Raw genomic sequence first — 26,965 nt, 5'->3', positions numbered from 1 at the left:
ACCCCTAGTACCTTTATCTTCTAACATGGAGTTTCAAGTTTATTATTAGAGACTTGAAGGCATCCCCGAAGCCACTTCTGGTTCACACATTCAGGGTTAAGTACACTACTTGAGATTCACGTAAGCTATGCAGTCCGAAGGAACATTAAGCTTAGACGTTGCCAGGTGATCGTGGAGCACTACTGTGCTTAAAACCCACCCCTATATTGTTCTTTTCTTTTGCTACCAGGACATGTTGTTGCCTCACAATCAACTCCATCGTCTTGGTCCGACTACTTAGTGAACTGGCGACTGTGCGTATATGCTTCATGCTTTTTCATGTTTGCCGACACCATCTCGCAAATGACTTACCATTTTACAGCTATTAGACTTTTGCTTTTGCATTTTACAGCTATTAGACTTTGTGACTTTTGCTTCCAGGGTGTTCAAATAAAATGAGCATATTTGTTATCGGCCAAATTAATGAGCAGGGGAAACAAGTCAGAAAGAAAATGGTCCCCTTCTAATGGCCTTGGAGCTGGTCTGTGTTGTGGTTCCGCGTTCCAACCATTGTGTATGGAAGATAAACGTGACCTGTCGTTCAGGAAACCGGTAAATATAGTGTTAAATGCTTCTGGCTTACCTTTAAAGGAAACACTATTATGGCTTGCAACTTTTCTAGACGTGTTTCTTTAGCTCTTGTTGTTAAGTTACTTTTATTTTTAAATGTTGCTAATTTGTATTTATTTATTTTGAGAGGGCCAGCGAGCACGAGTGGGGGGAGGGGCAGAGAGAGGGAGGGAGAGAATCCCAAGCAGGCTCCAGTGTCAGCACAGAGCCCGAGGAAGGACTTGATCCTGTGAGCCACAAGATCATGACCTGAGGCGAAATCAAGAGTCCAAAGCCCAACCGACTGGGCTCCCCAGGCGCCCCAGTAAATTTCTTGAGCTCTTTTACTGACTTATCCCTGGTGAAAATCCTGAGATTTAAGAAATCCCAGACATTAAAAAAAAAAAAAAAAAAAAGAAAAGAAAGCAATCCCAGACATCAACTACAAAATTCTCAGCTTTGGCTTGAAACAGAACTTTTTTTTTTTTTTTGGTCTCAAGAGGGTAATGATTACACTTACAGACGGTATAATGAAAAAGCACCAAGGCAGTTTATTTTAATGCTTCTAATTCACGAGAGTAACTTCTTAATACTACATCAGAAGTCAATTCACCAATACTGAATCTGGAAAGCACAATGAAGAAAGACTCCAATTTTTATTGGGGCTACACAACTGAACAAAAGCCGAAGTATGCATGACAAAAGTAGGTCTTCAACTCCAGGGGATCCATAAACCTCCGAAAAGTGTATACAAAAAAAAGCCGTGCAGTGTGTGCATACATTTTTCTGGGGAAAGGTCTCATAACTCTAATCAGCTTCTAAAGGGGCCCCAACAGCACACAGATTTCTAACCTCCTCCGTATTTCCAATGAATGGAAGCTGTGGGCCTCAGGAAGTTCATTTTTGCACATCTACGAGTCAATTTCCGGGGGAAGAGGGTGAAAAAGGAAAACAATTATCAAAGTAACTTGCCAGGACCGGGCAGGGAAAAACTCCAGAGTGTTATCTGCTTTATAAGTTTAGTAACATGTTCTGGTTTAGGGAGGGGAAGTGGGGACGTAAGTTCTAGCGTAAGCGGGGAAGCAAGACGACTCCTACGGGCTCTTTCAAATCCTCACAAAAACCACACTTTAGTAAGAATTAAGCAATAGCGAGAATTTCAAATGCAATGTAACGCCGAGTCCTCTTATCAGTTTCAGCATATTCACAACTTATTTTTATTTTTGAGTATCACAAACTTCAATCAGAATAGTTTAAAAAACATTATTGTGCATGCAATTAACAAATCAGACAAAGGACAAAGTACCCAGCTTACTTGCATCATATTATGAAGTTTTAACTCAACGGCCAATGAACACAGATTTAGAATCATTGAGTACAGGTACGATGAAAACGTCACTGCATTACTCTGATGGCATCCTACCACGAGGCACGTGTGCATGTAACACTACTAGCAACTGCCCTGGAGCACAGGCAGAATGGAGCCAGGGGAAGCTCCCTACAAAGCAAGTGTAAAGGATTAAATGTCGTCTTCGACGTCGTCGTCGCTACTGAGGACAAAGCTGCTGCCTGTGGACAGGGGCCCCTCCTCCTTTGCGTTCCCCGAGCCCCTCACTGTCCCTCTCTCGTCAGAATCGTCGAACAGCTTCTCGTTGGAATCTTCATCTTCAAAGAGTTTCCCGTTGGAATCATCCTCTTCGAACATCTTTTCATCCACGTCTTCGTCTTCCTTTACCTCTACGCCCTCCTCGTCTTCTTTGTCGTCTGAATCTTCAAACATCTTCTCGTCGGCGTCTTCGAGGCCCTTTTCGTCGGCATATTCCTCGTCCTCTTTTTCGTCGGACTCGTCGTCAAAGACCTTCTCATAGGTGTCTTCCCCTTCTTCCTTTTCATCGGACTCTTCGTCAAACTCTCTCTCAGAGACTTCCTCGTCGAACACTCTTTCAGAGCTGCTATCTCCAAATTCCGATTTGTCAGAGTCATTGTCTTCGAACTCCCTGTCGAGAATGTTTTCACCAAATTCCTTGTCAGAGCCATCCTCTTCGAAATCCTTCTCGAGGCCATTCTCTTCAAATTCTTTTTCGGAGCCATCTTCAAACTGCTTTTCAGAGCAGTCTTCTTCGGATTCCCTTTCGGAGTCGTCTTCTTCAGACTCCTTTTGGAGGCTCTCCTCCTCCTCACCCTCCTTGCTGGGGCCATCTTGATTGGACTCCTTTTCAAGGCCATTCTCTTCGTAATCATTTTTGAGCCTCTTCTTTTTGGATTCCGGTTCGGGGCCATTCTCTTTAGACTCTGTCTTGGGACTACCCTCTTCAAACTCCTTTTCAGGACTGCCTTCTCCAGACTCTCTTTCGGGGTAGTCTTCCTCACGCTCTCTCTTGGGACAGCCTTCCTCAGACCCTGTTTTGAGGCAGCTTCCTTCAGATTCTTTCTGGGGGCAGCCTTCGGCCTCTTTTTCGGGGCCACTTTCTTCGGCACCTTTCTCAGAAGCATCTCCTTCAAATTCTCCCCCATCTTCGGTTTTTTCAAACTTCTTTTCATCTAGAGGCTCTTCAAATGCCATTTCAGTGGTGGCCTCTTGCGCATTCATCTTAGACGTGCTAGGGTGCTCTGAAAAATGCCTTACTCTGGAAGGCCCTGCCCTTTCCGAAGCACAGATGGAATTTGAACGCCGAAGGCCTCGGTTGGCCTCGGGAGCATTGAGGAAAGCCTCCCATCCTCTCAGCCTTTCCTCCCTTTCTCTTGTGGTCTCTTCCACCTGCGGAGACATGGGAACTGCCGTCAAAATAAGTTTTAGGCAAAAAGAAGTGACGATCTCTCTGCATGCTTCTGATAGTGACCCAAGTACCTGATTTTATAAGGCGTCTCTTCTTAGGAAATGAGAGCATTCCTCTATCTCCGGTTTGCAAAACTTTAACATCTTGATTAGCTAGAGTGGATTTTAACATCGCTTGGATAAATGCCCAACACCACACACAGTACTCCAGAGATGAGTACTCCACACAGTACTCACCAACGAAACCGGTAATATTTGAACTCTGCCTGTACTTCACTTATCACTATTCTGAGCACGCCTCCAATCTTTAGGCTTCTAAACTGAAAGACTAAAACGTTTTTCTTTCGAGGCTCTGAATGCAAAGTATTATTTAGAAGAAGTACTGTTACATTAAACCGATTAAACGGAACCCAAAGGACCACCAGCCCAGTATTTGTTGGTAAGGAAACAACTGCTGTGCCCTTGACGGTTACGGACTTTACCTGATAATCTGTAGTCCCATCCCACGCTTGTGCAGTGATTTGACGGCCGCCAAACCACCTGCCATCGAGAGTCTGAATACAATAATCAGCTTCCTCTGGATCTCTGAAGGACACGGAGGCCACACCATCTGGGTGTCTCTAGAAAGACAAGAGAAGGAATGAGACGATTAAAAATAAAACGCACACGTTTGACAAGACAGGCGTGTAGTGGTGGTGTTCTGATAACCCGAGCTTAAGCGTTTTCTGTATGAAGCCTTTCTTCCTTTGGACCCCAGCCCAGTGACCTGAAGCTAGCGGCTGCTTTAGCTTAATCTTGTTAATTAGGATTCCAAGCAGGATGTCCTTGGAAATATTTCTACTGACAACCCTGTCTAAAGAGAGGCAAGATGGCAGAGCTGTTAACGAGTGTCGACTCTCAAGTCAAATAGCCCCAGTGGGGCTCTGCCACTTAGCAGCTGAGTGACCTTGAGCAAGGTGCTCGATCTAGCACCTATCACCCATCTACCTCAAAGGATCATGAGGGATTAGGCGAGGGAACATGTAACGTAACTCGTGTGCAATCGATAAATGGTGACTCTTTTCATTATTCTGTGTCGCTCTTGGACGTAAGAAACGGGTAACAAGGGGAACACACCGAAAAATATTTTGCTGGATTGCTCTTCAAATATGGAGGAGAATAATTCACAAAGAGGCGGAAATGCGGGCAAACAGGAAACCACCAGGTCTCACACATCTTTCCCGTGCTTTCTTTTCATCTGACAGTATCTGACCATCCAGTGAAGCCCTGCCTTGCAATCCAAGCTCATCTAATTATTGCTAACAGATGACCACCACTAGATGGCAGCCACGAGTCTAAGATTTGGGGCCCGCTGACCTCTGGGAATAACTTACTAAACCGAAAGGACTTACATCAAAGAGAAGGAGCTTCCTAATTTGTCCGAACTTTGCGCACTCCACTCGAAGGTCTTCTCTGATCTCGTTCAGCACCAGTGGATCGTCCTGCAAGAAACACACGCGATTAAAACGGGCTTGCCCCCTTCTGTAAGTACACATCCTGAGAATCGAATTTCTCGCTCTGACCAGCCAACAGACAGACAAACAAAAAGAGGTTTTGCGTAAAATTAGCTATTCTTGTCTAAGGTCTACAAAATTCTAACAAGTCAAATGCCACCTCAGGCCGGCCCAGTTTTAAGACGGCTGGACCAATGCCTCTACTTTACTGACCAAGGGAAATCAGGATTCTAGTAAAAACATACAAAAACTGGTTCAAAATATTTAATACATTTAGGCGGGATTCCACTGTTGGGGGTAGGGGCGGGGTGGGGGGGGGAGTAGCATCCTTTTCTTTATTTCCGTAGCAAAGTCTCGGGCCTTTCCTACGAGGATATCAAATTTGAGCCAAAATCTTCCTGTATCTCCCTTTTCATTTATACCAGCTTGAAAAATGAATATATCCTCACCGCTGTGTAGTATCCTGAAGCTTAAAGAGAACAGTTCCCTCCCGTAGGAAAACTCTTTAACAGAGCTGAAAATGGAAATTTTCAAAAGACACGCTTGGCAGGCAATGGGCTGGAGACTAAAAAATCAGACTGATGCACTGAAACCTTCTGCACGACTCTCCTAACTTTTTCCCAGGGTGGTGTTTTGTTTTCCCAGGAAGAAATAAACCATATTTCCAATCTAAACCTACACTGGCCAAGACGGTGGCCACTAATCACATGTGGCTACCGAGCACTTAAAATGTGGCTAGTTCAAACTGAGGTGTGTTCCAAGTCTGAAATGAACACCAGATTTTGAAGATTTGCCACTAAAGGGGGAAGAAAAAAACCGCACAATGTAACCCATTGATATTTTACATAACATGTTGAAATTAAAAATATTTTGGATATATTGGGTTAAATAAATTCATCATTAAAACTAATTTCCCCTATCTCATGTTATATCTTTTTTTTAACATTTATTTATTTTTGAGAGACAGAGAGACACAGAGCGTGAGCAGGGGAGGGGCAGAGAGAGGAGACACAGAATCTGAAGCAGGCTCCAAGCTGTCAGCACAGAGCCCGATGCGAGGCTCGAACTCACAAACTGCGAGTTCATGACCTGAGCTGAAGTCGGGACGCTCAACCGACTGAGCCACCCAAGCGCCCCTCATGTTATATCTTAACTGTGGCTACCAGAAAAATTTAAATCACACATGTGGCTCACATTCTATTTCTATTGGACAGCACTGGTATACATAATGAGAAACTTACATCTGCATCGAGATTTTTTTTTTTTAATTTTTTTTCAACGTTTATTTATTTTGGGGACAGAGAGAGACAGAGCATGAACAGGGGAGGGGCAGAGAGAGAGGGAGACACAGAATCGGAAACAGGCTCCAGGCTCTGAGCCATCAGCCCAGAGCCCGACGCGGGGCTCGAACTCACGGACCGCGAGATCGTGACCTGGCTGAAGTCGGACGCTTAACCGACTGCGCCACCCAGGCTCCCCGTGCATCGAGATTTTTACTCGTCATCTCCTAGTATTCAAATTTGCCAGGCATTTATTTATTTATTTATTTATTTATTTATTTATTTATTTTTTGAGAGACAGAGTGAGCGAGCGTGTGTGAGCAGGGGAGGGGCAGAGAGAGGAGAGAGACAGAGAATCCCAAGCAGGCTCCACACTGTCAGCACGGAGCCTGATATGGGGCTCGAACTCACGAACCATGAGGTTATGACCTAGGCTGAAATTAAGAGTCAGACACTTAACCAACGGAGCCGCCCAGGTGCCTCTAACTATCTATCTATCTATCTATCTATTTTTCCATAATGTCTACACCCAACGTGGGGCCTCAAACCCACCACACGGAGCTCAAGAGTCACACGCTCTTCTGACTGAGCCAGCCAGGTGCCTCCAGACATGCATTTTTAAATAAGGCTTTGGAAAAAACAAACCAATAAATAAATAAATAAGGCTTTGAATAACATACGGGAGACCCTCTGAAGTTACGTTAAATATCTTAGTCTTCACATTGTTCACCCTGATACCAAAGAGTATTTTTTAGGCAGAGTGTTTCGAAGAGCGTGCATGTGTACCTGTGTGGTTTTTAAGCATTCGCCATTATCACTGCAAGCCTGAAGCAGTTCTGCTCTATTTCAAGCTTCTCCAGAATTCTACTAAGAGACATCGAACGTTATGTATTGCCCACATGTGTCTCCCGAATGATCTCAAAAGATACGCAGATCCCACAGGTGCACAGTGAACCCCGTCACATCGCTATCGGCCGGGCTGGAGCTCAACAGACCATTCCGGGGTCCTCTCGGAGGGGGCTACAATGAAAGGGCCATTCTGTTTAAATGCACAGAAGGACCTTGGTTGCAAGTGGATCATTTGTAAACCTGGAATTTTACGTTATGAACGTTTTTTTTCTTCTTCTGTAGCTTGTTATCTTTCCGTTTGCTTACCTTTTTACCTGTCACCTTTCTCTACCTTATGTGTAACTGGTTATCATGAATTTCGGAACCCAGGCAGGGAATGAAGAAAAGTTCTTTCACAAATTAGCCCACGGGTCTACGCAAGGAGACGACGAGAACAGGAGGCGGGACGCAGCACGAGGCGGCCCGGTTGGCGAGGCTATGTTTATTTGCGATTCTTAGAATTGTACACGGGCGTTAGGTATTGCAAAGTCCTCCTGATAGCCACGGAACAATTCTGTCCGAGTTGCGTCTGGAAGAACAAACCTTCCCTACGTCAACACCAGGAGCTGCATTTCCTTAACCTGACGTCTCTTGAAGGATCAGACCTCCAGTACCAAAGCGAGGCAGGTGCTCATTTCCGGGTGTGAAATGACGCCCCACCCCGAGCAGCCCGCACTTGCCGGACGGCGCTCAGAATCTACGAGCAGCGCCCGGAAATCTTTCCGTGATTATTATTTTTTTTTTTTTAATTTTTTTTTTCAACGTTTATTTATTTTTGGGACAGAGAGAGACAGAGCATGAACGGGGGAGGGGCAGAGACAGAAGGAGACACAGAATCGGAAACAGGCTCCAGGCTCTGAGCCATCAGCCCAGAGCCCGACGCGGGGCTCGAACTCACGGACCGCGAGATCGTGACCTGGCTGAAGTCGGACGCTTAACCGACTGCGCCACCCAGGCGCCCCAACCGTGATTATATTTTTAATGATTTCCCGTAAGCAGGGAGCTGCCACCTGCAGCCGCAGTGTGGGCGTCCCCTGGGAGACAGCTAAGGGAGCCCTAGGCTAACCACGGGAAAATCCGAACACTGCGGGGGACTCTTGGCTCCGTCTTCCTACCTTGCCGACCGCGTGGACGCGGAGGGCGCGGCACGAGACAGACGGGCGAGGGGAGCTCTGGGTTCCCCTGGGGACAAACAGCACAACCAGCGTCTCCGTCAGTGAGAATACCGCCTCCTACCTCAAAATCCATGGGATGGAACATATTCTTGATGATGACAACTCGTTCGTGGCGCATTCGGGACGGGCCAGCTGTTCTCTCGGGTCTCCAGTCCAGCTGCCTGGTGCAACAAAGCAGTAACAAGAAACTCAATTTTGTTTCGTACGAGAAACTCAATTTTGTTTCATACTTGTGGGAGAGAAGACGAGGACTTGTTACAGTAATCCTCTACGGAGTATTTAAGGACGTTAAAGATGTGGTTCCACAACAACAGTCCTATTCAGAGAACTCTCTAAAGTAAAAATAACGGGTGGGTCAAAGACGGACCCAGGGTCTTGAAATCCCCAGGACGTATCTTTTTTTCAGAACTGCTGTCTGGTCACAAACATTCCATTGAGACTCCTGTAAAAGTGCTGGCTATTTAGCATTTATAACTATCCAGTATTTACGACTATGCTCTGAGGGCAAGAAACGTGTTCAAATCGTATTGGTTTTTAGCCGTTTTATGATTGCGAAGAACAAAATGCATTGAAATATGTGAACATAAAATCTGTTACAACCTTAAATTTTATTGGCAGTCTTTATAAAATTGGTAGGTAGTTAGTCCACCTGTTCCCGTAAAAACGATAGGACATCACAACTAAATGCTTTCTTGATCCTTTTACCGCTGGTTTGAGCGTAGTGTTAGAAGTGTTATCGGAACTCACTCTGAGAAAACAAAGCACTTATCGTTTTGGCTAACTTCTTAAAACTAGCAGATTTCAAAAAGCATACTACCCAGCCAATTGGAGTGGTAGAAATTTGATGGCATCACGTACACACCACGGACAACCACACAGTAAATATAGTGATAAAAGCTATTGTTTCCTGGGGCGCCTGGGTGGCTCAGTCAGTTGAGCGTCCGACTTTGGCTCAGGTCACGATCTCACGGTTCGTGAGTTCGAGCCCCGTGTCGGGCTCTGTGCTGACAGCTCGGAGCCTGGAGCCTGCTTCGGATTCTGTGTCTCCTTCTCTCTCTGCCCCTCCTCTGCTCTGTGTGTCTCTCTCAAAAATAAACATTAAAAAAAATTTTTTTTTTAAAAAGCCATCGTCGGGGCGCCTGGGTGGCGTAGTCGGTTAAGCGTCCGACTTCAGCCAGGTCACGATCTCGCGGTCCGGGAGTTCGAGCCCCGCGTCAGGCTCTGGGCTGATGGTTCGGAGCCTGGAGCCTGTTTCCGATTCTGTGTCTCCCTCTCTCTCTGCCCCTCCCCCGTTCATGCTCTGTCTCTCTCTGTCCCAAAAATAAATAAACATTGAAAAAAAATAAAATAAAAATAAAAATAAATAAATAAAAAGCCATCGTTTCTAATTTCCAACGCCTGTCGACGAGCCCATAGCCTACACATACCACGTTACCTCCTAGTGTAGCTGATGTCCATTCGCACCAAAAGTGAACTACTGGCTCTGATATAGCAACCTCAACTGCTTTATTTAATCCGATGTTCAACTTCTTCCAAAGAGTCTCACTCAAGCCCAGGTCGTATTACGGATAAACACACCAGAAGATAAAAACACGGCCAGATCATCCCACCGCACAGATCACTGAAGCCCTCTGACAATCTAATTAAGCAATAATTCAGAGGCGTATTTGATGGAAGAAAACTAGGCGGCTCTACCAAAAACGTGCTCTCGGATATTTACAAGAAATCTTTCAAAAAGGAAAACAAAACCACAAACTTTTGCTGCAGAGACAGCTTTTTCTTGTAGTCTTTGCACTTCTTCTTCTTCTTTGAGGCATCATATTCCCCCTTCAGCTGAAACGTTGCCACTTCGACATGTAGCTTGTAGCCTCGAATTTCATCTTCATCCAAAAGTTTTAATGCGAGATCCACGGACTCCCTCTTTATAAAGGTAAAATGAGACAGTCAGGAATTTGCACACTCACCCGAAACCTCCGGGAGCTTTTCTTGGGGAATGAGGACTACACACACAATCAAGGTTTCATCACTAACTACCTCCTTTGAGGTAAAGAAGCAGAGAGAGTGCCGTATGAGGAAACCTGCACTCTGGACGCGGCTGTCCCCCAACCAGCTATGTGAACTTGGGCAAGGTATTCAATTTCTTCATCTGTCAAATGGGAAGAGAAAGGCCTTCTTTGCAGGGTGCTTGATAAGATTAAGAGGAAGAATGCACACAAGAGACAGGGACCGGCATGGAGTGGGTGCTCGATGAATCACGTCGTTATTGGAACAATCAGTAGGGTTGTCCCATGGAGTCTCAATGTCTCAATGAGGCAAATGGACTCGCGTGACTTCTAAGGTACCTTCCAGTTTTAAAATGCTAAAACAGTCCTCCTTAAAAGGCTAGATGCCTCAAGAACTGGGAAGAGCACAGCCAGCCGTTACTTTTTTTGTTCCCCAGTTAAAATGGAGGTCTGTGAGACAGTGTGAAGGTGATTATCTGACAGCTTGGACATTGAATACGTTTGCAGGTTCTGGGCAAAGGGGGCGGCCGGCGGCCCTACACAGAGTTCAAGATCTGAGGACCCGAGGAGGACACGAAAAGTAACTGAACTCGGCCGCACAATCAAAGGCGGATCCCAGAACAGTGATTTTTTTTGGAGCTTAATTTACTGGTTGGCCGACCTTGTGCTGTTACGGATCCTAAAACTGTATATACAAAGTTACTCAAAACCTCGTTTTTCTCTTTAAAAAAAAAATGAAAAATCCAATCCAACTGGGGCGCCTGGGTGGTTCGGTCAGTTAAGCTTATGACTGTTGGTTTCGGCTCAGGTCGCGATCTTGTGGTTTCGTGGCTTTGAACCCCACGTCGGGCTCCGGGCTGCCAGCGCAGAGAGAGGGATTTTCTCTCCCCCCCCCCTCTCTGCCCCTCCCCCACTCGTGCTGTCTCTGTCTCTCTTGAAGTAAAGAAATAAACAAAAAAAAATTTTTTTTAAGAAAATCCAATCAAACTCTAAGAATCGGTTTACAGATTTTTAATAACCCTTGAAGAACTCGTAAAACCCTCAGCTCTCCTTGTATTTGAAAATTAATAACTGCCTATAAAGGTCATACTCACGTATGGCCCCGTCACGTTCAAGAACCAGACCCAAAACCTATCTTCCGGAGAGCTGTCGGCTTAACCCTCCCCTTCCCACCCCCCCCCCCCGCCCCCATCTGATTTCACTGAAATGTTGCACACTCGCAACACACGTGTGGCGTTGATACTGTTGTTGGGTCACTACGATTTTACTGCGTTAATTATTTTTCTCCTTCCCTGACATGGGTACCGGTCATCAATGTGCCCACTGCTTCTGTACCCTGCAGTCATGCAGGACGCGTGCCCCTAAGGTGAGAGGCGTTCCAGAAACAATGACTACCTTTGACGCGGGGCTTTCCCTGTGCAATTTATGCTACCACGCACACATCAAGTTCTGCAAGTTTCTATCAATACCGCCCTCTCTTCGCTCCCATCGAAAATGCATTTCAAAGCAGTAAGCGGACCCCACCGTCTCCTTTAGGGTCTAATTCAGGGCTCAGAAGACTTCTGCAAAGGGCCAGCTGGTCGATATTTTAGGCTTTGTGGGCCACGTGCTGTGTGCCTCAACCACTCAACTCTGCCGCTGGAGCCCGAAGGCAGCCACAGACAAATGAGGAACCGAATGAATGAATGTGGCCACGTCCCAGTAAGACTTTATTTACAGAAACAGGCAGTGGGGCTGGAGTCTGCCAAACCTTGGTCCAATTCATTCCAGGGGGCAAATAAAATGTTACTGGCTTTCTTTTCTTTGTGGATTTTTAAAATGTGTTCTGAGCAGACTTTATGCCTATACTCCTAGAGAGATCTCTGCAGTGAGAATCCTTTCAAGACAAAAGTAGCACTTCAGTCACAGGACTTACGTAACACCTTGACCTGGTAACGTACTTTCCTAAAAGAACAATAACCTCGCCGACGCGATACACACAGGCACAATCTGAAATTTCAGTTTTCTTTCGCATCCTGTTTTGAATAGTTCTCAGGCCTGGTTCCTGAGTTACACATGGAACGACGAGAAACTTGACCACATAACTAACCTTCAAATAACAGCAAAGACCATCTCCTTTAAGATTTCCTTGGTTATCTTTGTAAAGCTTGACCTTAAATTCTTCTGTTTGAGGATCTCTCATAATAATGCCAAACTTGGACATGAGCTGTATAAATTCATCCACTGTAATGTCTGGAGGCAAACCTGTAACACGAGGGGAAAGAAATTACAAAGGCATGTACAATGACAGTGAGGGCTATGTAAGCATTCCACCAGCTAGAAATCTACAACTCAAAAAAAAAAAAAAAAAGAAAAGAAATCTACAACTCAGATGAACATAATTTCCATTTTTTTTTTTTTTTTTTTAGAAAGAGAGAGCGAAAGCGAGAGTGGGCCAGGGAGAGGGGCACCGGGGGAAAGAGAGAGAGAATCTCAAGCAGGCTCCATAGTCAGCAGTGCCCGATGCGGGGCTCCCATCCCATGACCCTGGGGATCATGACCTGAGCTGAAACCAAGAGTCAGACGCTTCACCGACTGAGCCACCCGGACACCCCACAATTTTGATTTTCTAAATGCACGTAAAAAATCTCCCAGCTACAGAATTGAGGAAATTTCATGTTTTCATGTATTCAAATATACATTAAAATCACGGTTTGCTTAAGCCTTGTATCGCTGAAGGGGCAAACTGTCGTAAGTTACGTAAAGCAGACCCAAAGCATGCAAAGTTACACACAACTTAATTTTTCTCAGCTCTGTAACTAACAAAAGCCAAATTCCTCACAAACGCAAGCAGTCGAACAAAAAAGTGACACAATGATAAAAAACCAACAGATTTTAGAAAAGCAGAAAACTAAAGAGCACTTTGTGAAAAAAAAAATCTCAAAACCAGGTATTTTCTTTGCTAACTTTGTTTGAGGGTATACGTACCAGACACATATACATTTGTATTTCTGTCTTCTTCAACATGAAACCATCCTAAAAATGGAAAAAAAAAAAAAAAAAGAACACATGCAAGAAAAGGTAAGAGTCGCACTATGAAACCAGGCAGTTTCTGGAAACTTCCAGGACTCTTTTCTTATCCTTAGCACAAGAGAGACTGACTCAAATCACTGTCCAGCTTTCAAAGTACTGGATCTTTTGACACACAGTTTCAGAACCCTGTCTGAAAAAGTATGGCTCGTTATCTCGGTTCTTTATGCTTCTCATGCTGCCTTAAAAAGACACTCATCCTTGAGCTGACTTTAGGCTGGGGCATGTGTAAGTTGCTTCTGACTCCAATCTACTGTGTTAGACATGGCCAAGCTGAGACAAAATTGCCTTGAGTTCAATTTAACTCAAAACGTGTAACAAAATTACCTTACAAGCAAAACCTTTGATAATCCCCTAGCAATAGCTCTAGTTTGCAGAGGAGGAAACTGAGGCACAGAACTGCAACAGCCTACCCAATGCCCGCGAGTTAGTGTGAGAGCCAATATATGAACCCAAATAATCGTATCATTAAAAAGCCCTCATCTCATGCCTCCTTCAAGCGGGTATTGTTCTCCCAACAGTAACTATATATGCACATAACTAACATCAAAAATTTTCACATTCCTGTTTTGCAAGTTAAATCCACTTGCCTGATTCGGCCTTTCTCTTTTCTCCCCTCTTTTTGGGATCACTGGGTTCAGGGGTTTTTCTCTGAGGAGGTTCTTCTGCAGTCCTGGCAGTGGCTTCTTGTGCATTTGCTGTGGAGCTAGACGCCCCATCGTTAGAAAAGCCATAGTTGGCCTGATACGTAGCAATGAAATCTTCAGTGATCTAAACAAAAAATTCAGCACACACACATACAGAAATTCAAAAATGTTTTCTTCCCAGAAAAAGTTTAACATTGTGTTAAATGGCAACATGGTTATACAACTGGACCCAGAAGTGTTTCTGCAGATAACGGCTGTCGTGGTTACAGTGTAAATACAAGAAGAGTCACCTTACACAGAAAAGCTGCCTAAAATGATTTAAAAAACAAACAAAAAAAGACACGGGCACTTGAGTTATCAACACGAAACTCTGAGACGCTACTGGCATTTTAAGTGATGTTGGCCCGGTTTCTAGTTGTTTCATTTATAAATCACTACCTCTCTACGGTCTACTTGCCGAAGGCTAAAGTACATACAACAAAGGAAGGACCAGATAACAATAAAACAGAACAAAAACCAACCGTCAGCTAAGAATCTAACAACGGAACCCAGTTTTCTTTTGCTACAGAGATACACAGAAGTGTACGCACACCAAATATCTGAGTATCTGCGCGCAGAGAGGACGCAGAATGGGACTGATTCGCTACACAGAGAATAAAGCTAACAATTACAAAACCAAATGCTTATTTTAACTCTTTCACTAATGAAATCACACAACCATTTAGTGCCAGAACAAATTAAGAACAAATTCAGCTCACATCTACCCTCCTGGCTTTTAGGGAGGTGGGGGGGGGGGGGGGGAGCACAGGCGCACAACGAAAGAAATGAGAGTTCTATCTTCATTCTGATCAATGTTATGCACATTTAAAACTCCAAGTTTGAAGAGGTATGGGCTTCCATAACATAAAGAGACAGAGTCACAAATGAATCCATGATCAGACTATTGTGAAAAGTACTCAGAAACCAAATCTGCACTGGCGTTGGCACCGCAATACAAGCAAAATGAGAAATTCAACAAGGTTGAGGGAATGGAATATATATACACAAATACAAAATGGAAAATAAAAAAGTTGAAATAAGTAATTTTAAGAATAACAGTCAAATGACACAGTGGAGACACGGTTTGTATTACCAGCCTGCAAGCTGATTCGTGTGCTTCTGGTATCTTTTTCCACCCCTAGGAGACTTTGATTAACAGGATACTTCGACCGAAAAGTTTACAGAACAAAGTTAACACCAGTTACGTTACTTCCAAGCTGGGATAAGATACTTAATTTCCAAGCACTCTACACAAATCGACACAGATCTCGGTAACTATTCTTTGCCCCTCTAGTCCTACTCCTGTGGCTATTCAGTTCAAACACACACGCCTAGGGACACAATTCAATAGGAAGGAGAGTTACAAAGTTGACTCCAAAAACAGATACAAATGGCCACTTCCCCCCCCCCCCACCCAAAACCAAGAAGCTGCATTTTGCACACAGTACATCAGCTGAACAAACATCTGAATTTCCTAGGGTAAGTGAGGTTGCCTATGTTAGATTAACAACTACTAAATTTGCTCTTGGTGTGTTTCCTCTTTGCAATAAAAAGCAGTCACCGATGCAATAACCAACTGTGACCTTCACAGACAAAATTCATAAGGCATAGAAGAGCCTTAAGAATTAAATTGCATTTAAGGCATCTCGTACCGATTTACGTTTCTCTACACACCGGTTCTGCAACAGACACAACAAAAAGAAACGTCGCGACCCGTGGCGGGGGGGGGGGGGGGGCGGGGGCGCTAACTCGGGACCTCAGCAAAGAAAACGGAAAAGGGACGCCCCGCGAGCGCTGGCCAGGAGGGCCCGCTCTGCAGTGGCGCCCGCGCCACGCTCCTACCTTGGGGAACCAAGCCTTCTTGTCCAGGTCCCACTCGTACGGGGTGTCAGCCGGCTGCTGCCCGAAAGAATCGGGCTGTCCGTCGGGTTCCTTCTGGGTGTCAGCGTCCTTGGCATCGCCGTACAGTTCTTGCATTCGCAACTGCTCGTCAAACTCGTCGTTCCCATCCAAGTTGTTGCCGCTCATGTTGCCGACTTAGGAAAGGGACGATCCCGGCGAGCGTGGAGGCCCAGATGCTGCCGGAGGCTACAGAGAAAGGCAGGGTCGGCCGCGCTCGGCCCGCGCCCGCCGCCCCCCGGCACGCCTCCCCGCGGCGCCCCAGCAGCCCCCGGGAGATCGGGGCCGCCCGGCGCCCGCACCGCCCCCCTCGCCTCCCGCCCGCTGCGCGCGCCGCTTGCTGGCCGCCTGGCCGCGCCGCCGCCCACCTGGCTCGCTCCGCGGGGCCTCGGCGCCGCGGCTCGACCCCGGCTGTGGCAGGAGCGCGCACGCGCACGCGCGCCGCCGCCGCCTTCGCCGCCGACCCGGTCCGAGGCGCTCGCGGCCCCCGCGGCTCGCGCGGCACGGTCTGGAGCTGGCTGGCCGACTGGGGCCCGCTCAGGCTGACGCAGTCACCATTGTTGGCGCGTCGCGACGTCGCGGGTCGCGCCGACACGCCTCCGGTGGCGTCAGAAACCGCCGACGCGGACGGGAGGGCGGGCAGGCGGCTCAGGGGCCCCGGAGGCGGGGCGTCAGGCGCGCAGCCGTCCCGCCCCGCTGCCCACCCGGGCCTCCTGGGCTGGCGGCGCGGGGACTGCGGGGGGCCGCGGGGGGCCGCGGCGCCTCGGGACCTCGGGCTCCGCGGGGGCCGCGGCGGGCGGTAGCGGGAGGCGTGGGAACGTCCCCCCTCGGCGGGCGCCATCTTGGGAGAGTGGATGGGGCGGGCGGGGCGGCTCTGCGTTGCTGCCAAGAAGACGGGCCTCCTTCCCCTCTTCCGCGTGGGAAACGTGGCTTTGGCTCGTTTCTTTATGATTTCCCCGGGATCGACGCCGGCTCTGGTTCATCTTCGTAGCCTAAGCTATCCTAGCACGGGGTGTGGTGTCTAGTGCGTATTGAATGAGTGAGCGAATGAATGAATGAACGAACGAACGAACGAACGTACGAACGTACGATGGATGGGGACCAACCTTCTTTTCCCAGCCTCAGGCCCCTCCTTTAAGCTCTCCGGTACCTTCCCAGGCTGGAGGTCGACTCTATGGAAAGGGAAGGCGGGGAGTAGATCCCTGCCCCTTGTCCACCGGGATTCAGAGATGCTCAGCTCCAAACCTTAAACAGCCAAGTGTAAGCACCAGCTTTACTGGCCCACTAACTTCGTTGTTTTGTTTTGTTTTGTTTTGTTTTTTGCCTGTTAGAAAAGCACAGATTTGTTGCACGAAAAGCAACCGTTTAAAAGTTTTTATTAATCCCTTTAAGAACAACAGCAATAAACTCATTATGTGTACACATAAAATTTTATAAACCAGACCTGAGGGTGGGGAAAAGCTTACCAGAAGAAATTATTTCTGCTCTTCCAGTGACCTTTTGATTCTAAATATAGCAGTTGCGCATGGGCTCTAGAAAATCCTAACTCCCCAAATACCGGCTGTGAGGACATGGTTTCAACCATAAACGGTGATTTTTAAACAGTAGCTTGGGTTAGGGTGGGTTGTTTTTTGTTTTGTTTTGTTTTCCAGTTACATTTCTTTTTCATGAAGTTCTCGTGCTGTTGGGGACCATCGGAGAACTGGAGTCGCTTGTGTCTTTATGATATAGACAACATGAGTTTTATTAGGCTCACTTATTTAAGCGTTGCTAAGTATTTCTTCCTGGATCCCAAAATAGTGTACAGCTGTTTTCAGCAATGTGTTATTGGGGTCCGATTTCATTCCTGAGTTCACAGCATAGGTGATAATATGCTACACAGCCCTGCTACCGCACGTGACCCACTGGATGCCTGCTGTATCCATGGGCCCCTCTGAACAGGTGGCCAAAATGGTCCCTTAGGCCTGGGTCCGCTGTGACCCAGCCAGCATGGCCCCCAGGCTGCCCGGTGACCTGGCAGGGGAGCCCTGCATTCTAGACCGAATTTGGCCGTATGAGCCAATAACAACCTCTCCCAGGGACAGGAACGAGTCCGGAACGGGCAGGGACACGGTCAGAGTAACACGGAGGGCGGGAGGCCCACACAGGGAAGGTAATGGCACAGGGGCCTGCTGTGAAGTTCCCCAGGAGCGGGAGGAGAAGCTGAGGCAGTGACACAGGCTCACCCGGTGACCGCGATAGAGGAGCAGTGGTGTTGGGAGGCACGCACCCTTGTACCTACAGTGGCCTTCGGTTCGACCACGAGACCTGACCGTTGTCTTGTTTCGTTTTAACCACGCTGTTGTCTCTATGAGGCCTGGTTCCTGGTTCTTAGTTCCCTGTGTGCCCGTAGAATTGACTCCCTGGTAACTGAGGGAATCTGTAAGCATCTCTGTGTTCGTGACCCGTCTTTTTCAAGTTTTTTTGGCAAGTCATAGAAACACTCAAGGTAACAAGCAAAAAATACCGATCTATGAGGAGGAGGAGGATAGCTCCTGAAGTTCCAGGATGGGAATGTAGCGGGGTCTCACGAGGGAACCAGGAAGAAGCTGCTGGACCCAGGAAGCTGAGCCAGTTCTCAGGACCCAGACAGCCAGCTTCTCTCTGAACGTCTTCTTCATCTTTTTAGGGGCGATCTGTGCTGCGCTCTTGGCCTAATAGGTCATGGCCTTCTTGGTGGATAAGAGTACATTAATTTGTAAAAGCAGACTTCTCAGCCGGAGAAATCTCCTACCTGGCTCAGGAACTCTGGAAAATTACTGGCCTGTACCAAACTATATCCATATTTTTTAATGGCCTCTTCAAGCTCGCTCTCTTCAGGAGTTTTCCTGTCCCTGCTTCCTGTAATCTCAACATACAGTGGAAATAAAAGGAACTCCTTTTGACAAAAAGAGAGATGGATCCCTGACCTGCGATGGTTGACACTGCAGGAATCCTTCTAACCCAAATTTGCTACCTTCGGTGGGTATGCCAGTGTTAAATGTTTTCTGGCACTTTCCACGTCAAAGACAAAGACTTACGATTGCACATTTCGGTCATACCTACGTTTGTGACTTTGTTTTCCTGCTTTGTAGCGTATTATTATGGTTGTTTATTCGAAGTCTCGGGTCAGGGCACACCCTGAGCAAAATTGGGAAGTATACAGAATTTGTTTTTCATGTACCCCAAGCTTTTCCCCATTTGGGACCCTCTCCAGAGAAATGAAGTCTTCCATAGTAACATTCCTGGAACCACAATAGGCAGTGTGAAAGAAATTGTGGCTATTGGGACCTACTTAAAAGGTTCACTCTGATAAGGATCATCTGTTAGAAACAGAGAGAGAGAGAGGGAGAGAGAGAGGGAGAGAGAGAGGGAGAGAGAGAGGGAGAGAGAGAGGGAGGCCACCCCCTCCAAAAAAAAAAAATCAAAACAAAGCCATGGATTTTAATCTCAATTCCCCAACTCTGGATGGGGGGCGATGCCCTATAAAACCATTTAGGGAATGATTTTATATCAGATCCCTGAGTCACACCTGAGTTACTAAGAGTGAGGAAAATGAACGTTCTTTGAGTTCTAGTTTCACCAACTGCTAAACAGCTTTCTTGGCTTTTGTTATCTGGTACTTTTATCAGTCATTTCTAAAATGCCATGCTTGGAAGAGTAAAGACGTAGTTTTTACTCAAGAGTGAGGAAATCGTAAAACACCTGGGAGTTTTGTGACATGCAAATAACTTAAATTTTCTGATTAAAATGGGTTCTCAGTTATATTCCTCCAGAACTATTGTTTTTTCTTATTTGTATTTTGTTTTTTAAGTTTCTTTGAGAGGGAGAGAGAGAGAATCCCAAGTAGCGTCCACACTGCCAGCGCAGAGCCCGACATGGGGCTTGCACTCACAGACTGCGAGATCATGACCTGAGCCGAAATCAAGAGGCGGATGCTTAATCCACTGAGCCACCCACGTGCCCCTGTCAGAACTATTGTTTTTAAAATATAAACTTACACAGAGTCATTTAAAACTTTATTTGATATTTATTTCCCACCACTTATTACGATGTCCAACTTAACACTAACACAATATTGGCACCCCCCCCCCCCCCAAGTAAAACAATGTCACACACATGGAAAGTTTAGTGTTGATAACGCGTTCCCTTTTTGGAGCCACATCATCAGCAAAAGTTCACAACTACACGAGCCATTTACAGAAAGCTCAAAACTACCAAAAGCACACTCCACAATCAAGGCTTTGGAGATACGGATTTAACGAAAGCGCCAAACATATCCTTTAATTTGCCCCAAGAAAACATTTCCTAAAACCACAAATCTAAATCTGACACATCTATTGACAACAGTTTGTTTGACATAACAATTCTTAAGCTTCAAGCGTTAGCGAGTAGGAGCAGAGGACAGAAATTCAGAACCTTCTATCTGATTTCCAAGGGCAGAGGTTAATCAGGCCACGCTCTTACAGGACTCAGGCACCCATCGGGTTTAAAGAAGTCAAGCAGGAAGATGATCTGGGAACAACTGCACGCCCAGATGTGAAGGATTTCGCGTGGTACTTCTCCATTTTTTAGAAAGAGGGCACTGCTTACCAGAGAGAAATGAATTTCCTTAAAGGGAGAATTTCAGACACTGGCTGGTCCACGGGGTTTTCGACAGGGGTCCTTCTCTGGGGCCTTCCGATGACAATAAGCGTGGCCACTTCTCCTGCCCGTGAGTACGGCGAGTTCTTCACAATATTTGTGAAAGACATGTGCTCCATTATCGATCGATGCTGGTTGTAAGTGGAACTAATAAGTCAGTAAGTGTTGACCCAGTCAGACAAACACCCTGCCCCAGATCCTTACTCGGTACGTTATAGTCACTGACCCCAAAACATTTTCACTGGAATCGCAGAGTTTTAGTTACGATGGGACAGAGATTAATGGGAAAGAGCAGTCAAACACACCTGCGAAGCTTTATTTTTTAAGGACTTTGTTTTGCAAGAAAACTGCAGACGTTTTATTTCTATCTGATCCCCCTTTCATACACAAAGCAGAATCTCTAGATTTGCACCACATACTGAACACAGACACAGTGTTATGCAAATCACAGGAGTATACGAGAAATGAGAAGCGTAGATGTGACAGGAACACGTGTCTTTTGACACCTAGTGGGGCTTCATTTTATTTAGAAAGCCCGGTAACGTTAACGTTTGTGCATTGAAAAAAAAAAATATCATGGTTTGTCCTTTCCTTTATAAGGATCTCTCACTCCTAGGATTTCAGCACAATGCACAAACAACAAAAATCCTGACACCATCTACCTACTCACAGCTCAGAGTCGGATACTCATGCTGGGAGGAAAAATACCGTTTTTAATTGAAACGCTAGACTCTGTCATCTTCCTTCTTCGCACTACACCCAGTGAACAAGGTCACGCTAATTTCAGACACCTGCGTGCTTGTAGCGCCGGGGACCCTTCCCATCACTGCCAGGTTGTTAAGAGGGGTCTCGGCAGGAGGAGGGTCGGGCGGCCCTGCCTTGCAACAGAATAACTGAGCTTTGAAATGCCGCTGGAAGGTTTTGCTCAGCCAGTACAGAGCGAAGGGGTTTACACAGGAATTGCTGAAAGCCAGAACCCGAGAGAAAATGGTGACAATGAAATGAATGGCAGAGGGGTCCACGTAGGTTTGATAAGTGAATGAGTGGTAGAGATACAAGAGGTGATTCGGCAACCAGCAGAGAGCAAACAGGGCCACCAGCACCAAAACAGTTTTGGCAATTCTCTTCCGGGACTCAATCTGTAGGGGGGGAAGAAAAACGACCACAGGGGGGAAAAAAAAGATCATTTAGCTGGCAGAGATTTTAACGAGACACGCTCTGGATTTACATAGACATGAACAGTTAACAGGCTGGCATCCCTTTGAGCATGCGTTTGTGAAATAACGCGTTGGTTGGGATCTGTGGGAAGGCAGCCCGTGCCTATAGAATCCAGCCAGTTAATTGGCATGGTAACCCATGATCTTGGTCTCATTAGCTCTAATTCAGAGACTCCCAGCCCCAGTTTCGAGATACTCTAGGTCGTCTCCGATTATCTCAAGGAGCGTTGTGGAATTCTTGAAATTTTAATTTAATTAAAAACAGAGAGATGCTATACGAAACTGCTTTCGCTGCCTCAGCAGAGGCTGGCTAGGTTAGGGTGTTCTTCCGCGGTTTATGAAAGTTGCCAAAAATTATTTGTAATCTGTAGGAATTCTGACCCTACAGTCAAAGGAATGAAAACCAATGTGTCATCCTACCTATACCTGTGAAAAGTATGCTGCCTATACCTGTTAATGAAGGAAATGAACCAGGTTAAGTCCCTGTGGTCACAGAGTAAAGAGAACTGTTCACACGGGCACCAAATATGCAACTTCAGCCTCATGAGCACCCCTCTTGAACCAACTGAATGGACTGGTCAAGAATAGCCTCCCCCCCCCCCCCCCCCAGGAAAAATAGAAATCCTGTTGGTGTGTTTTTAATCAAATGGAACAATGTTTTGGCAACATTCTTTTTATTCTGTTCATCTTTAGGGAAGGAGGGCACACCGGCTCTTGCAATGGTCTTAATCAAACTTCTGTGAGTCACTGTGTTCTCTTGCCACTGGCACTTACCTCGTCCCTTGAGCCCTCGGCTTGCTCATCTGAATAAGCCGGTTGGTTTGCAAGTGGTTTGCATCGAATAATATCAGGGCTCCTTGCCAGTTCTATCATCCTGTGTTTTTGTCATTCTGTTACACTTTCTAAAGCAAAAGATGCTTCACTTCATAGTCTCACCTTGTGTGCTGTTCATCACTACTCGATGGTGTAAATAATTTTGACAGCTCCCAAACTTCAGCTGTCCCCTGTCTAACAATAGCAATCCCACCACTTATCGACTGCTTACGATGCACCGGGAACTGTGCTAAGTATTTCGTATACTTCACCCAGCCCCCATCTTCATTTTGCAGGCAAGGAAACCGAGGCTCAGAGAGGTTAAGTCACTTGCCCAAGACTGCACAGCTAGTACGTGACAGAGCCAGAATGACAGTCTGACAGACTCCAGAGTCCGTGACCATAGCAAAATTACTATCCCGCTATCGTAGTTATTGCTCGCAGGTGCAAAAGTAGGAATTTCATTTCTAAAGTCATGCATGAGTCCTGATTAATACATACCTGCTTGCGGGCATGGCTTTGTTCCTCAGTAGGTATGTTCAGGGTGCTTTTGTAAAGGGTCCTAGCAATCAGAGAATAATAGACAGAGATAATTGAGAGTGGGATAATGTAGAACACCAAGAAGCACAGCAGAGAATGTATCTCTTGCATGAGCTTCTCGGAAACAGGATAGGAGGTACACGCTTCAAGTGACATATTTTTGTTGGGATCTTGAAAAGTATACACATTTGAAAATATAGCCTCTGGTAGAGCAATGATCATGGACACGATCCAGACGCAGCCAGCTTTGGCACAGGTCTTCAGAATGGCATTGGAGGGCTGTCGCTCTAGGGGCTTCACAACTGCCTTGTATCTGGAAACAAATAACCATAGGCAGAGGTCAAAATACATATCAAAACTACAGAGTCTTAGGGCTAAAAGTGATCTCAGTGGCCATCCAGTTCTGCCTCCTATACACATGTATATAACCAGGTCAACATTAAGCAACTGAATGAGTTATGATTTCAATAACTAATACACAATACACCCCAGGATTTTATGTTTCTGCCGATCACCTTTTCTCTTATTCACTAAGAGGAACTATTTCAGATTTGCAATTTTATAATTTTGTGTGTAGATCCTCTATTTAGGACGAATACATTTTTTTCAGCATGATTTCTTTGTATGATTGAGAGTAACTCATTACCTGTGTATCACTTTATGGGTTCTAAAAGATTTCCTTTTTGTATAAGTGACTGAGGTTAAACCTAATTCTCCTTCCTTCGTGAGTGAGCAGTCATCAACCTTCCTAGGAAAGAATTCCATGAGTTTGTGCGGTAAAGAGAAGAGGGTTAATTTCTCCCCTGTTCATACGTGCTAATTTGTTGCCCGAGCCGATCTGTAGGTAAATTTAGAGCAAGGCAAGGGTGAAATTGGACACCCCGTGCCCATGCAAAGATGTCTTTATGCTGACAAATTCGCCTTAAAATCTACAGCCTTTAAGTAAATCTGCACTTGAATACGATATAAAAACAGTCAAAGCAAAAATCCATAAAAGACACAGGGAAAGCTTTTCCTCTTCTCTGATTCCAGAATCTGAACAGTTGGAGCCTCAAAAATTTTTTCATGCTTTCACAGTTATTCTACAATAGGAACACAGAAAAACACAGTACTTAGACTGAAAATATCCTAACGGAGCCGGAATACCCTGACTGCCGGAGGTTCTCACACGCTCTATCCACAGAGCTCTAAAAGTCAACCGGATTAATTTATTTCTCCGGAAACAAGAATGTCATTGAATGCCTATAGAGAAAACAAATACAATTAGGTGGTGACATTACATTAAGTTACCAGGCAGCCGAAAACCTCACCGTTTTTTCTGCCATTGGTTAATTTGATGAATTTCAAGTAAATTAGATGCATGTGTATGTGGTCAATTTCACACCTATGCTGATGTTTTAATGTTGACCATATTGTACCACTAGGCTGCACTAATGTATAAAGCATGAATTGTTTTTCTTTTCCACCTGGAACAATTTGCCTTACTTAATAAATAAACTGAATGGGGGGGGGGGGGTGGAAACACACACGGTTCAGTATTGTTTCAAGCAAACAATTACACTCCAAAGAGAATAAATTATTCCCAAAGCATACAATTCCAGCCTTTCCTCCGATGCTAACCCAGGAATTCTAACCTTCTCACACCAACTTTTATTTTAATTGCCCCCCCCCCACTCCCCGGTTTTCCAATCTTACATCTACGTTACAGACTGTAAGAAAAGCAGAACAGTAGCCGATGAATGCTGAGTACAAGCTTTCCTTTCTTTCTTCTTCTTCTTCTTCTTCTTTTTTTTTTTTTTTTTGGTTAATTTCACATCCTAGCAAATAAAACTGAGAAAAGCAACCCACCTGTCAGCGCTGAGAATTGTTAACGTGAACACTGATACACCGACAGAAGTGAGCCGGATGAAAGAAAGCACCTTACAGCCAATTCTTCCGAACAGCCATCCTTCCGCAAGGTAGTGTGTTGCATCCACCGGCACACAAGTTAGCAGAAGTAAAAGATCTCCAAAAGCCAGGCTGGTGATGAAAATATTTGGAACTGTTTGCATGGATTTAGTCTTGAAAAAGACTTTGATGAGAATAGCATTTCCAAGGATGCCCACTGAAATGATCACAGCATAAGTGATGTAGATAGCACACAAAGCTTCTATTCCTGGAGAGTTGTCTCCGGTCCGTCCTTTATTTGTGGTATCATTAGGAACGACAGAGCTTGACGAGTCTGTGTCATTTGTGATTGGAATTAAAGTCTGATTAGGTGACTGAAGCTGTCTTTGAGACATTTCTTCTGAGGGCTCTGCCTTTGATATTTCTTCTGCTCAGTTTAAATGTGGCTGATTGTCACGTCTAATGCCTACGTCTAGTAACGAGATGGTGGAACAGAGCAGAATGGCAAGCAAATTCAAGACACCCGGATACTCCTTTCCTTCAGTTGTTCTGTGTCTCCCAGCATGCTTGGCTAAATGCTTACCGATCTGGCATTGAAGGGTGGGAGGTGGAGGAGTTTTATTGGCGTTTCCGTGACAGAGGGAGGGGGGTTGGGGAAATGCTCTGCAGTTGCTTGTTCTTCCCTGTTGGGGAATCTTATGAATAATTAGATATTATAAAATAATACTTATTGTTTATTAGAATCACCTTGTTTCCATGTCTGGCCACGAAAATCTACATGGGCGTCGTCCATTTTCTCCCCGGACTCATTCATTTCTCTGCAATCAGAAGATGGTCTACTGCATGTTCCTTTACGTGAGAAATAGGTATGTGTGTCCTCTGAAGCACTAACTTGAATCCACCCCTCTAGATTTAATATCAGAGAGGCGCTGAAGCAACAAATCATTCCCACTTTGACAGGGCTGATGTCATTTGCAAGCAGGAATCATTCAGGCGACCCTAGTTATCGCCCAGCTCTGACACACAGTAATCCCCCACCATGCACATTACGGGGGCCGTGCCACAGAATATCCACGCAACCTTTCAGAGACGAAAAATCCAGGCAAACCACCAGTTGCTCTGTCTCTAAATGTCCTAATCAAGCAGCTCTAGCTGTTTGACTGTCTGTTTTAATGCCCCATACGTTTGTAAATGCTGCTGAGGGTTTCTCTCTTCAGAAATGGCCATAATGAGCCTGCCTTGTTGCAAAACGGAGTAATACAGGACGCTGCGCAGAGGTCCTGACACAAAAGGACTTGTAAGAATGAGAGTCATTCATTTCAAATGTAGGAATGCTGTGGGTTGCTCCAGAGATGACAGGCAGGTAGATGATGTTTCCATCAGCTGGAGGAAGAAGAAAATTAAGGCAATCACCTTAGTACCAGTCAGAAAAACCCCTTGTTGCAGACAATGTAAGTATGTGCTTTCCGTGTGTGTATGTGGGGTGGGGGGGGGGGGGTGTTTGGTAGTGGGAGGCCAACCATTTGAAGGCATTTAATATATCACCCGCTGAGAAATCGTCTCTGAAATGATCCAGTGCAAAGGATGATCTCTCGGCTACGAGAAAACTCCGTGTAGCGAGGTTTTTATAAATATGTCCATATCAGAGGTAGTCTGGGAAGTGAAATGAAAAACGGCAAAGTATTTGGCTAGCCAGTGATCAGGAGGGGCAAGTCAGGATTGCTCTTTATACCTGACAGAGTACGTGCAATAAATCCTACAGGGAAAGCGAACCGGATGAATCGAACCAATTACCTGGTTAATTCGGGCCCCCCAAACCACACCAATCCCCCCACCCTTTGTGAAATTACCTCCACAGCTTGACTTACTCAGCCAAATAACTGTTTCTGATGGCGGTGGGGGAGGGGAAGTGTTTGGATAAACCCAACCCCCTTAGCTTTTAAGAATACACACAAGTAATGTCATGCGCTGGGCTGGCTCTATACAGTT

At 45.7% G+C, this 26,965-nt stretch overlaps 2 protein-coding genes across 4 annotated transcripts; both read right to left on the bottom strand.

Annotated features, from left to right (window-relative positions):
* Positions 1 to 1,116: 1,116 nt before the first annotated feature.
* Positions 1,117 to 16,429, bottom strand: HTATSF1 (HIV-1 Tat specific factor 1). 3 transcript variants are annotated; one of them, XM_047844346.1, is made up of 10 exons: positions 16,226 to 16,428; positions 15,801 to 16,046; positions 13,863 to 14,043; positions 13,171 to 13,218; positions 12,293 to 12,447; positions 9,957 to 10,120; positions 8,262 to 8,361; positions 4,756 to 4,845; positions 3,847 to 3,984; positions 1,117 to 3,346 (listed from the first exon to the last, which is right to left on the bottom strand). In XM_047844346.1, the coding sequence occupies exons 2-10, from the start codon at positions 15,984 to 15,986 to the stop codon at positions 2,108 to 2,110; spliced, it is 2,301 nt and encodes a 766-aa protein (XP_047700302.1). In that variant the 5' UTR covers positions 15,987 to 16,046; positions 16,226 to 16,428; the 3' UTR covers positions 1,117 to 2,107. The 3 variants fall into 3 exon arrangements, with proteins under 3 accessions (XP_047700302.1, XP_047700304.1, XP_047700303.1); XM_047844348.1 differs by lacking the exon at positions 13,171 to 13,218 and having other exon boundaries at positions 16,226 to 16,429; XM_047844347.1 differs by lacking the exon at positions 16,226 to 16,428 and having other exon boundaries at positions 15,801 to 16,118.
* A 4,815-nt stretch (positions 16,430 to 21,244) lies between these two features.
* On the bottom strand, positions 21,245 to 25,371 carry BRS3 (bombesin receptor subtype 3). Its single transcript, XM_047844728.1, has 3 exons — positions 24,938 to 25,371; positions 23,051 to 23,402; positions 21,245 to 21,658 (listed from the first exon to the last, which is right to left on the bottom strand). The coding sequence occupies exons 1-3, from the start codon at positions 25,369 to 25,371 to the stop codon at positions 21,245 to 21,247; spliced, it is 1,200 nt and encodes a 399-aa protein (XP_047700684.1).
* Between the last annotated feature and the right edge of the window lie 1,594 nt (positions 25,372 to 26,965).

The sequence above is a fragment of the Prionailurus viverrinus genome, chromosome X, assembly GCF_022837055.1.
Source record: "Prionailurus viverrinus isolate Anna chromosome X, UM_Priviv_1.0, whole genome shotgun sequence".
Lineage (NCBI taxonomy): Eukaryota > Metazoa > Chordata > Mammalia > Carnivora > Felidae > Prionailurus > Prionailurus viverrinus.
This window is presented reverse-complemented; position numbering and strand designations above follow the sequence as displayed.